At 46.5% G+C, this 12,828-nt stretch overlaps 1 protein-coding gene across 2 annotated transcripts; it reads left to right on the plus strand.

Moving 5' to 3' along the window:
• Positions 1-226: 226 nt before the first annotated feature.
• LOC100273197 (uncharacterized) lies at positions 227-2,141 on the plus strand. 2 transcript variants are annotated; one of them, XM_008663367.4, is made up of 2 exons: positions 227-400; positions 509-2,141. In XM_008663367.4, the coding sequence occupies exon 2, from the start codon at positions 565-567 to the stop codon at positions 1,867-1,869; it is 1,305 nt and encodes a 434-aa protein (XP_008661589.1). In that variant the 5' UTR covers positions 227-400; positions 509-564; the 3' UTR covers positions 1,870-2,141. The 2 variants fall into 2 exon arrangements, with proteins under 2 accessions (XP_008661589.1, NP_001141113.1); NM_001147641.1 differs by having other exon boundaries at positions 244-400; positions 517-2,068.
• Positions 2,142-12,828: the final 10,687 nt, after the last annotated feature.

Consider the following 12,828-nt stretch of genomic DNA (forward strand, 5'->3'; position numbering starts at 1 on the left):
ATAGCAAACCCAATACAGAGAATGCATCGGAATGGAGCGTTTAACAATCGACTGATACAGAGGGAAACGTGGAATTTAATCCATATTCATCATATTTTGTGTCAATACCGTTTAAATTTTGTAATTTTGCAGAAGAAAAATACAAGTCAGGGCACGCGTTCTCGCCTCCGACAAAGCTCGCCGGAGTTCGTGAAAACAATTTGCTGTTTCCGTGACCCTCTATGCAACCCAAAACAACATGGAGAAAAAAAACTAACTGAGCATGACTCGTCATCTTTTCCAACTCTCTTTCTTCCCCTTGTTCTGCTGACGCGCCGGTCCGTTGGTCGCCTCCTATCTGCTCGCTCGCCCGGTCCGGCCTCCGTCCATGGCGATGGCGGATGATGAGGACAAAGGAGAGGTTCGGATCCATTAATATCTCTATTTTTCGTTGGGTGGTTGGGAAGATAAACTCGCATCCTGTAATATTGCTCGGGAGCCTGCTAAAGATAGCATTCTTCTTGTCAAGTTGCGCAGCCGCCTGGATTGGACCCAAGAACCCGGCGACCCGTGGCGACCGGCGACATGGCCGGCGGTGGCGGAGAGGAGGAGTGGGAGGGCCCCCCCGGCTACGTGCTCTCGCTCCCGGCGGTGGCGCCGCTCCTGCCCGTCGCCGTCTCCTGCCTCGACGCCACCGTCCGGCGCAAGAGGCGCAGCCGTCCCCGCCTCCGTGCCCAGCCGTCGGGCTGGTGGGCCTTCAAGCTCCCCGTCCCCGCGCCGGAGGAGGCAAAGGGGCCGGTTCTCCCAGCGTCGGTGGTTAATAATCCGTCTGAGGAGGCTCGTCCACAGAGCCTGTGCGTGCGCCAGGCGCCGTCGCCAGACCCATACACCCCCGCGGCGGCAGAGGAGAGGCCGGTTAAGAGTGTGAGGATGTGCCTGCAGTGCGGCGCGGTGGTGACGCCGCAGTGGAGGTCGGGGCCGATGGGGCAGGGCACGCTCTGCAACGCCTGCGGGGTCCGGCTGAAGGTGGCCGGGGCACTGCGGGGGCAGGTGCGGCACCGCCCCGCGCCGAGGACGGCCGCCCGACCGCCCCCGGACAGCCCGGCCTCGGAGTCGTCGCCTGACAGCCCGATCTGGGAGCCCGGGTCAGTTCCCGACGTTTACCTGGTGAGGAAGATGCCTCTGAAGCAGGGGAGACCTCCGCCACCGTCGCCGATGCCCGCGCCGCCGCCGCCAGCGCCAGCGGTGTACCTCGTCAAGAAGAAGAGGAAGAAGACGCCGGCTTCGGTGGCCTCGGCGAAGAAGCCGTGGCGGCCCCCGAAGTCCGCGAAGCAGTGCCTGCACTGCGGGTCGTCGTCGACGCCACAGTGGCGGGAAGGCCCGCTGGGGCGTAGCACGCTGTGCAACGCGTGCGGCGTGCGGTACAGGCAGGGGCGGCTGCTGCCGGAGTACCGGCCGCTGGCGAGCCCCACCTTCGAGCCGTCGGAGCACGCCAACAGGCACAGCCAGGTGCTGCAGCTTCACCGGCAGCGGAGGAGCGGGAGCCAGAGCCACCACCACCAGCAGCAGCACCCTCTGCCCGTGGAGAAGCACCCTCCGCGACCCACAGCCGCGCTCCAGTTTCCCCAGCGGTGGCACGTGAAGGAGGAGTACCCGCCGACGCCGCCCCACCAGCCTCTACCGCACCCGGTGGTGGCCGGCAGCCTCGCCGCCGGCGAGCTGCGCGTTGGGGGCATGGTCGACGCGGCGGCAGATGCGGACGCCGATGCAGGACACGGCGGCGGCAACGGCAATGGCCTGAGCAACGCGCCGAGCTCTCTGGACTCGCTCCTGCTGGAGGGCCCGTCGGCGCCGCTGCTTGTCGACGACGACGATCCCTTGATCGATTAGCTAGCCACTAGCCAGAGCCTACTAGGGGCAATCCGGCTTCCAGCCTAGCCGATTTGAGAGAATAGTAATCTTCTTGGACCTTCTCTTTCCTGTCTCGGCAACTTCATCGTCTTTGGTTGTGCGTATCTCTGTTCATCTTTCGGCAAAGTTTTTCGTGTAACTTCATCATCGTCAAATGGCAGAATTTGTACCAATGCTTAGGTGCTGTCGTAACAGAGATGATAATGGATGGATAATGGCATAATGGCATAATGGCACTGGCATGATCGACCTGCAACTGTGCCAATCACGAACTGTACTCCTGTCTAGTCCATGTAAAGCTGAACTGTCTGTGAGAGCCAGATAGGGCAAGATGAACTGCAGGTGTTGTACTCGATATTCCTCAGTACCAAACTCCCAACTGCCTATTCTCGTAGGGATGCTGGTGAGGTCACCTTGCCGACCTGAGGAATCTTTGCGAATTGCCATGTTCCATTGAATTGGGAATCTGCCTCCTCCCTCTTTTGAGCTCCAGCCACCTCCTGCCATATATACATGCCTAGGCTACACCACAACCACACTTTCTATGCTGAGAGCAATCTATGTTTGATCGACAAATTCTCGTGCACCTTTAGACTCATCTGCATTCTTTCCATGAGTCGTCACCAAATGTTTCTTCACGATTTGTTTGAGCTCTTAATTAATTTTAGTTTAAAATTGAATAGAAATAGAGTTCGATCCTAATTCGACCTAATTCTTAAATTTAAATTTTATAATGTAAAGTTTAGAGCGCATTATCACCCCTAGTCTGCCAACAATCAACATGGCCATGGCCTTGCCACATGAGCACAATCCTAGTCCTTGGATCCTCAAGGCATCTGTTACCTTCATTTTGTTTATTTAACTGTTCTGCACTGGGAGCAAACTTGATACAGACCGCAACAGTATCCAGCACAACACGTTGTTCGTTGTTACTACAATCTCTAACAATACGATATGTAGTCAGTTAGCTATGCCCTGGTTTGGCATAGTTCGAAACTAATGCAGAAGCAAGCATCTTGTTGTTTGCCTCTGAGAGCTAAGTGTTTGTTGTTTGTTTATCCTTTTTGTTGAGACATCTTATACTTGTCTAGAATAAGGAAAATAAGAACCAATACATAAAAGACCATGCCAAAAAAACACCTTGCCCAAGAATGACATGAGCAATCTTTGCCATGTTCCCTTGAATTGGGAAACTTCCTCCTCCCTCTCTTGAGCTCTAGCCACCTCCTGCCATATATACTTGCCTAGGACACACCACACTTCTATGCCAATAGCAATCTCTATAGTCGCTTCTTATTTGTTTTTGTGCTATTTGATCGACAAATTCTCGTGCACCTTTAGACTCACATGCATTCTTTCCTTGAGTCCTCAACAATCAACATGGCCACAACCTTGACAGCGAGCACAATCCTATTCCTTGGCTCCTCGCGACATTTGTCACCTTCATTTTCTTTATTTTACTATTTTGCATTGGGAGCAAACTTGATAAAGGCCACATTATCTAGCACAACACATAGTTCATGTTACTACAATCTCCAATAGTGTGTAGTCAGTTTGCTATGCTCTAGTTTGGTATATTTCAAATCTAACCCAGAAGCAATCATCTTGTTGTCTGCCCCTAAGACCTAAGCATCGTTGTTTATTTATCGATTTCATCGGGGTATCTTATACTTGACTAGTATAAAGAAAACAAGAACCGATACATAAAAGACTATGCCACAAAGCACCTTGCCTTAGAATGACCTAAGCAAACTTTGCCATGTTCTATTGAATTGAAAATCTGCCTCCTCGTCTTTTGAGCTCTAGCCACCTCCTACTATATACTTGCCTAGGCCACACCACACTTCTTCTATGCTAGCAAAAATCTCTCTAGCTGATTATGCGTTGTCTGGTTGACAAATTCTCATGCATCTTTAGACTCGTCTGCATAATTTCCTTGAGTCCTCAACAATCAACATGGCCATGGGCTAGGAATGGCAATGGGTTGGGTTTGGGACGGGTGGAGCAAAAACCTGTCTGTGATCGCACCTATGAAGTCTATCGAAACCCACCCGCGATCAAACCCGCTGGTGAAATTCCAAAACCGCACACAAACCCGTCGGGTTTTGGGTGGGTTTCGGGTTGCCCGCGGGTTTTTACCTAGTGTACATTTTTAAAACAATAATTCAGCTACAAGCAATTAAGTATTGGCAATAATTTAGCTATACCTACTTATTTCAAGCCATCTCACGTTGAGCATCAATAAAACATACCATGAATCATTATTCAAGTTACTTATTCAAAATAATTACTATGGTATCTTAATCATTTTTATGCAAAATAAAGAATGAACTGGATTTCGGGTCGGGTGCGGGTCACCCGTGGGTTGAAATAAAAACCCGCACCCATGAAACTTTGGATCGGGTGCGGGTTGCACATGCGGGTCAAAATCTTCACCCATACCCCACACCCATCGAGTTTCGGGTTTGCCGGTGAAATTGCCATCCCTAGCCATGGCCTCGCCACACGAGCGCAATAATCCTATCCTTGGATCCTCGTGGCATTTGTCACCTTCATTTGTTTTATTTGACTATTTTGCATTGGGCACAAACCTGATAAAGGTTGTAGTGTCCAACACAACACATAGTTCACGTCACTACAACCTCCAACAATGTGCAGTGAGTTTGCTATGCTCCGGTTTGACAAAGTTTGATGCAAATGCAGAAGCAACCATCTTGTTGTCTACCCATGAGAGCTAAGCATTTTATGTTTGTTTATCCTTTTCATTGGGGCATCTTATACGTGACTGGTATAAGGAAAATAAGAACCGATACATAAAAGACCACACCACAAAGCACCTTGCCTAAGAATGACGTGAGAAATCTTTGCCATGTTTTATTGAATTGGGAAACTTCCTCCCTCTTTTGAACTCCAACCATCTCCTGCCATATATATACTTGCCTAGGTCACACCACACTTCTATGCTAGCATCAATCTCTCTAGACGCTTCTCTAGTCATTTTTGCGCTGTTTGGTTGACAAATTCTTGTGCACCTTTAGACGTGAAAGTCGCCTAGAGGGGGGGGGGGGTGAATAGGGCGAAACTGAAATTTACAAATATAAACACAACTACAAACCGGGTTAGCGTTAGAAATATAATAGAGTCCGCGAGAGAGGGCGCAAAACAAATCGTGAGCGAATGCGAAGTAAGACACGATGATTTGTTTTACCGAGGTTCGGTTCTTGCAAACCTACTCCCCGTTGAGGAGGCCACAAAGGCCGGGTCTCTTTCAACCCTTCCCTCTCTCAAGCGGTCCCCCGGACCGAGTGAGCTTCTCTTCTCAAATCACTTGGGAATCAAACTTCCCGCAAGGACCACCACACAATTGGTGTCTCTTGCCTCAATTACAATGAGTGTTTGATCACAAGAAATAATGAAGAAAGAAAAGAAGCGATCCAAGCGCAAGAGCTCAAATGAACACTACAAATCACTCTCTCTAGTCACTAAGGCTTTGTGTAGAGTTGGGAGAGGATTTGATCTCTTTTGGTGTGCTTTGCAATGAATGCTAGCTCTTGTATAGTGGTTGGAAGCTGGAAAACTTGGATGCAATGAATGGTGGGTGGTTGGGGGTATTTATAGCCCCAACCACCAAACTAGCCGTTTGGTGAGGCTGTCTGTTTGATGGCGCACCGGACAGTCCGGTGCACACCGGACATGTCCGGTGCGACAACCACGTCACCAAAGCCGTTGGGTTCCGACCGTTGGAGTTCTGACTTCTGGGCCCGCTTTGATGTCCGGTGGCGCACCAGACATGCACTGTAGATTGTCCGGTGCGCCAGCATGGGCGTGCCTGACCTCTGCGCGCGCAGCGCGCGCATTTAATGCGTCACAGGTAGCCGTTGGCGCCGAAATAGCCATTGCCCCGCTGTTACACCGGACAGTCCGGTGAATTATAGCGGAGCAGCTGAGATGAATTCCCGAGGCTGGCGAGTTCCAGAGGCCGCTCTTCCTTGGAGCACCGGACATGTCCGGTGTACACCGGACAGTCCGGTGAATTATAGCGAAGTTGCCTCTAGAATTTCCCGAAGGTGACGAGTTTGAAGTTTGAGTCCTCTGGTGCACCGGACAGTCCGGTGCGCCAGACCAGAGGTGCCTTCGGTTGTCCCTTTGCTCTTAGGTTGAACCCAATACTTTGTCTTTTTATTGGCTAAGTGGGAACCTTTGGCACCTGTATAACTTATACACTAGAGCAAACTAGTTAGTTCAAATATTTGTGTTGGGCAATTCAACCACCAAAATTAATTAGGGACTGGGTGTAAGCCTAATTCCCTTTCAATCTCCCCCTTTTTGGTGATTGATGCCAACACAAACCAAAGCAAATATAAAAGTGCATAATTGAACGAGTTTGCATAATGTAAGTGCAAAGGTTGTTTGGAATTGAGCCAATAAATGTTACTTACTAGATGTGCATGGATTGTTTCTTTATTTTTAACATTTTGGACCACGCTTGCACCACATGTTTTGTTTTTGCAAATTCTTTTTGTAAATCCTTTTCAAAGTCCTTTTGCAACATGATCAAAGGTAGATGAATAAGATTTTTGCAAAGCATTTTCAAGTTTAAAAAATTTTCTCCCCTTGTTTCAAATGCTTTTCCTTTGACTAAACAAAAAACTCCCCCTAAATGAGATCCTCCTCTTAGTGTTCAAGAGGGTTTTGATATATCATTTTTGAAATACTACTTCCTGCCCCTTTAGAACATAATAAGATACCAATTTGAAATTGACCAATTGAAAATCTCCAAAGTTTTTAAAATTAGGTGGTGGTGCGATCCTTTTGCTTTGGGCTCATATTTTCTCCCCCTTTGGCATGAATCGCCAAAAACGGAATCATTAGAGCCCAACGAAGTACTTTCTCCTCCTTTGGTCATAAAATAAATGAGTGAAGATTATACCAAAGTTGGAGAGATGCTCGGAGTGACGGTGAAGGATGAGTAGCAGAGTGGAGTGGAAGCCTTTGTCTTCACCGAAGACTCCAATTCCCTTTCAATATATCTATGACTTGGTTTGAAATACACTTGAAAACACATTGGTCATAGCATATATAAAAGAGACATGATCAAAGGTATATTTAAGAGCCATGTGTGCAAATTAGCAAAAGAAATTTCTAGGATCAAGAATATTGAGCTCATGCCTAAGTTTGGTAAAAGTTTGTTCATCAAGAGGCTTGGTAAAGATATCGGCTAATTGATCTTTAGTGTTAATGTATGAAATCTCGATATCCCCCTTTTGTTGGTGATCCCTAAGAAAATGATACCGAATGGCTATGTGTTTAGTGCGGCTATGCTCAACGGGATTATCCGCCATGCGGATTGCACTCTCATTATCACATAGAAGAGGAACTTTGGTTAGTTTGTAACCGTAGTCCCGCAGGGTTTGCCTCATCCAAAGCAATTGCGCGCAACAATGGCCTGCGGCAATATACTCGGCTTCGGCGGTAGAAAGAGCGACCGAATTTTGCTTCTTTGAAGCCCAAGACACCAAGGATCTTCCCAAGAACTGGCAAGTCCCCGATGTGCTCTTCCTATTAATCTTACACCCCACCCAATCGGCATCCAAATAACCAATCAAATCAAATGTGGATCCACGAGGGTACCAAAGCCCAAACTTAGGAGTATAAGCCAAATATCTCAAGATTCGTTTTACGGCCGTAAGGTGTGATTCCTTAGGGTCGGCTTGGAATCTTGCACACATGCATACGGAAAGCATAATGTCCGGTCGAGATGCACATAAATAAAGCAATGAACCAATCATCGACCGGTATACCTTTTGATCCACAGACTTACCTCCCGTGTCGAGGTCGAGATGCCTATTTGTTCCCATGGGTGTCTTGATGGGCTTGGCATCCTTCATTCCAAACTTGCTTAGAATGTCTTGAGTATACTTCGTTTGGCTAATGAAGGTGCCCTCTTGGAGTTGCTTGACTTGGAATCCTAGAAAATACTTCAACTCCCCCATCATCGACATCTCGAATTTTTGTGTCATGATCCTACTAAATTCTTCACATGTAGATTCGTTAGTAGACCCAAATATGATATCATCAACATAAATTTGGCATACAAACAAATCATTGTCAAGAGTCTTAGTGAATAAAGTAGGATCGGCCTTGCCGACTTTGAAGCCATTTGCAATAAGGAAATCTCTAAGGCATTCATACCACGCTCTTGGGGCTTGCTTGAGCCCATAAAGCGCCTTAGAGAGCCTATAGACATGGTTAGGATACTCACTATCTTCAAAGCCGGGAGGTTGCTCAACATAGACCTCCTCCTTGATTGGTCCGTTGAGGAAGGCACTCTTCACGTCCATTTGATAAAGCTTGAAGCCATGGTAAGTAGCATAGGCTAATAATATATGAATTGACTCAAGCCTAGCTACGGGTGCATAGGTTTCACCAAAATCCAAACCTTCGACTTGTGAATACCCCTTGGCCACGAGTCGAGCTTTGTTCCTTGTCACCACACCATGCTCATCTTGCTTGTTGCGGAAGACCCACTTGGTTCCTACAACATTTTGATTAGGACGTGGAACTAAATGCCATACCTTGTTCCTTGTGAAATTGTTGAGCTCCTCTTGCATCGCCATCACCCAATTCGAATCTTGGAGTGCTTCCTCTACCCTGTGTGGCTCAATAGAGGAAACAAAAGAGTAATGCTCACAAAAATGTGCAACACGAGATCGAGTGGTTACCCCCTTATGAATGTCGCCGAGGATGGTGTCGACGGGGTGATCTCGTTGTATTGCTTGGTGGACTCTTGGGTGTGGCGGCCTTGGTTGTTCATCCTCCTTGTCTTGATCATTTGCATCTCCCCCTTGATCATTGCCGTCATCTTGAGGTGGCTCATCTCTTTGATCTTCTCCTTCATCAACTTGAGCCTCGTCCTCATTTTGGGTTGGTGGAGATGCTTGTGTAGAGGAGGATGGTTGATCTTGTGCATTTGGAGGCTCTTCGGATTCCTTAGGACACATATCCCCAATGGACATGTTCCTTAGCGCGATGCACGGAGCCTGTTCTTCACCTATCTCATCAAGATCAACTTGCTCTACTTGAGAGCCGTTAGTCTCATCAAACACAACGTCACAAGAAACTTCAACTAGTCCTGAGGACTTGTTAAAGACTCTATATGCCCTTGTGTTTGAATCATATCCTAGTAAAAAGCCTTCTACAGTTTTAGGAGCAAATTTAGATTTTCTACCTCTTTTGACAAGAATAAAACATTTGCTACCAAAAACTCTAAAATATGAAATATTTGGCTTTTTACCGGTTAGGAGTTCATAGGATGTCTTCTTGAGGATTCGGTGAAGATATAACCGGTTGATGGCGTAGCAGGCGGTGTTGACTGCCTCGGCCCAAAACCGATCCGGTGTCTTGTACTCATCAAGCATGGTTCTTGCCATGTCCAATAGAGTTCGATTCTTTCTCTCCACTACACCATTTTGTTGTGGGGTGTAGGGAGAAGAGAACTCATGCTTGATGCCCTCCTCCTCAAGGAAGCCTTCAATTTGAGAGTTCTTGAACTCCGTCCCGTTGTCGCTTCTAATTTTCTTGATCCTTAAGCCGAACTCATTTTGAGCCCGTCTCAAGAATCCCTTTAAGGTCTCTTGGGTATGGGATTTTTCCTGCAAAAAGAACACCCAAGTGAAGCGAGAATAATCATCCACAATAACTAGACAGTACTTACTCCCGCCGATGCTTATGTAAGCGATCGGGCCGAATAGGTCCATGTGTAGGAGCTCCAGTGGCCTGTCACTAGTCATGATGTTCTTGTGTGGATGATGAGTGCCAACTTGCTTCCCGGCTTGGCATGCGCTACAAATCTTGTCTTTCTCAAAATGAACATTTGTTAGTCCTAAAATGTGTTCTCCCTTTAGAAGCTTATGAAGATTCTTCATTCCAACATGGGCTAGTCGGCGATGCCAGAGCCATCCCAAGTTAGTCTTAGCAACTAAGCAAGTGTCGAGTTCAGCTCTATCAAAATCTACCAAGTATAGCTGACCCTCTAACACTCCCTTAAATGCTATTGAATCATCACTTCTTCTAAAGACAGTGACACCTACATCAGTAAATAGACAGTTGTAACCCATTTGACACAATTGGGATACGGAAAGCAAATTGTAATCTAAAGAATCTACAAGAAAAACATTGGAAATAGTATGGTCAGGTGATATAGCAATTTTACCCAATCCTTTGACCAAACCTTGATTTCCATCCCCGAATGTGATAGCTCGTTGGGGATCTTGGTTTTTCTCATATGAGGAGAACATCTTTTTCTCCCCTGTCATGTGGTTTGTGCACCCGCTGTCGAGTATCCAACTTGAGCCCCCGGATGCATAAACCTACAAAACAATTTTAGTTCTTGACTTTAGGTACCCAAACGGTTTTGGGTCCTTTGGCATTAGAAACAAGAACTTTGGGTACCCAAACACAAGTCTTGGAGCCCTTGTGTTTGCCCCAACAAACTTGGCAACTACCTTGCCGGATTTGTTAGTAAGCACATATGATGTATCAAAAGTTTTGAATGAAATAGCATGATCATTTGATGCATTAGGAGTTTTCTTTCTAGGCAACTTGGCACGGGTTGGTTGCCTAGAGCTAGATGTCTCACCCTTATACATAAAAGCATGATTAGGGCCAGAGTGAGACTTCCTAGAATGAGTTTTCCTAATTTTGCTCTCGGGATAACCGGCAGGGTACAAAATGTAACCCTCGTTATTCTGAGGCATAGGAGCCTTGCCCTTAACAAAGTTAGATAAATTCTTTGGAGGGGCATTAAGTTTGACATTGTCTCCCCTTTGGAAGCCAATGCCATCCTTGATGCCAGGGCGTCTCCCATTGTAGAGCATACTTCTAGCAAATTTAAACTTTTCATTCTCTAAGTTGTGCTCGGCAATTTTGGCATCTAATTTTGCTATATGATCATTTTGTTGTTTAATTAATACCATGTGATCATGAATAGCATTGATATCAACATCTCTACATCTATCACAAATAGACACATGCTCAATAGTAGATGTAGAGGGTTTGCAAGATTTAAATTCTATAACCTTAGCATGTAATATATCATTTTCACTTCTAAGGTTAGAAATAATAGCATTGCAAACATCAAAATCTTTAGTCTTAGCAATTAATTTTTCATTTTCAATTCTAAGACTAGCAAGAGAAACATTCAATTCCTTAATCTTAGCAAGCAAATCATTATTATCATTTCTAAGATTGGGAATTGAAACATCACAAACATGAGAATCAACCTTAGCAATTAATTTAGCATTTTCATCCCTAAGGTTGGCAATAGTGTCATGGCATGTGCTTAGCTCACTAGATAATTTCTCACATTTTTCTACCTCAAGAGCATAAGCATTTTTAACCTTAACATGCTTTTTGTTCTCCTTAATAAGGAAGTCCTCTTGAGAATCCAAGAGATCATCCTTCTCATGAATAGCACTAATTAATTCATTTAATTTTTCTTTTTGTTGCATGTTAAGGTCGGCAAAAAGGGTACACAAATTATTTTCCTCATCACTAGCATTATCATCACTAGAGGACTCATATCTAGTGGAGGATTTGGATTTAACCTTCTTCCTTTTGCCGTCCTTCGCCATGAGGCACTTGTGGCCGACGTTGGGAAGAGGAGTCCCTTGGTGACGGCGATGTTAGCGGCGTCCTCGTCATCAGAGGAGGAGTCGGTGGAGCTCTCGTCGGAGTTCCACTCCCGGCAAACATGGGCATCACTGCCCTTCTTCTTGTAGTACTTCTTCTTTTCTCTCCTCTTTCCCCTCTTGTCGTCGCCCCTGTCACTGTCACTAGATATAGGACATTTTGCAATAAAATGACCGGGCTTACCACATTTGTAGCACACTTTCTTGGAGCGGGGTTTGTAGTCCTTACCCCTCCGTTGCTTGAGGACTTGGCGAAAGCTTTTGATGATTAAAGCCATCTCCTCATTGTCGAGCTTGGAGGCGTCAATTGGTTGTCTACTCGGTGTAGACTCCTCCTTCTTCTCCTCCGTCGCCTTAAATGCCACCGGTTGTGCTTCGGACGTGGAGGGTTCGTCAAGCTCGTTGATCTTCTTTGAGCCCTTGATCATACATTCAAAGCTCACAAAATTCCTGAAAACTTCCTCGGGGGTCATTAGTGTGTATCTAGGATTACCACGAATTAATTGAACTTGAGTGGGGTTAAGGAAAATGAGAGATCTTAGAATAACCTTAACCACCTCGTGGTCATCCCATTTCTTGCTCCCGAGGTTGCGCACTTGGTTCACCAAGGTTTTGAGCCGGTTGTACATATCTTGTGGCTCCTCCCCTTGGCGAAGACGAAAACGACCGAGCTCCCCTTCGATCGTTTCCCGCTTGGTGATCTTGGTGAGTTCATCACCCTCGCGCGCGGTCTTGAGAAGGTCCCAAATCTCCTTTGCATTCTTCAACCCTTGCACCTTGTTGTATTCCTCCTTGCTTAGAGAGGCGAGGAGTATGGTTGTAGCTTGAGAGTTGAAGTGCTCGATTTGGGCCACTTCGTCCGTATCGTAGTCTTCATCCCCTACGGATGGTACCTGTGCTCCAAACTCAACAACATTCCATATACTTTTGTGGAGTGAGGTTAGATGAAATTTCATTAAATCACTCCACCTAGCATAATCTTCGCCATCAAAGGTTGGCGGTTTGCCTAATGGAACGAAAAGTAATGGAGTAGGTCTAGATGTACGAGGATAGTGTAAGGGGATCTTACTAAACTTCTTGCGCTCTTGGCGCTTAGAAGTTACGGACGGCGCATCGGAGTCGGAGGTCGATGTTGATGAAGTGTCGGTCTCGTAGTAGACCACTTTCCTCATCCTCTTGTGCTTGTCGCCTTTCCGATGCGACTTGTGAGAAGAAGATTTTTCCTTCTTCTCTTTATGGTGAGAAGAGG

The sequence above is a fragment of the Zea mays genome, chromosome 10, assembly GCF_902167145.1.
Source record: "Zea mays cultivar B73 chromosome 10, Zm-B73-REFERENCE-NAM-5.0, whole genome shotgun sequence".
Classification (NCBI taxonomy): Eukaryota; Viridiplantae; Streptophyta; class Magnoliopsida; order Poales; family Poaceae; genus Zea; species Zea mays.

Excerpts from the sequence above, each read along its gene's own strand:
- LOC100273197 (NM_001147641.1), top strand. The coding sequence starts at position 368 with ATGGCGATGGCGGATGATGAGGACAAAGGAGAG. Across the intron at positions 401-516 it reads ATGATGAGGACAAAGGAGAG|CCGCCTGGATTGGACCCAAG; the intron begins GTTCGGATCCAT and ends CAAGTTGCGCAG.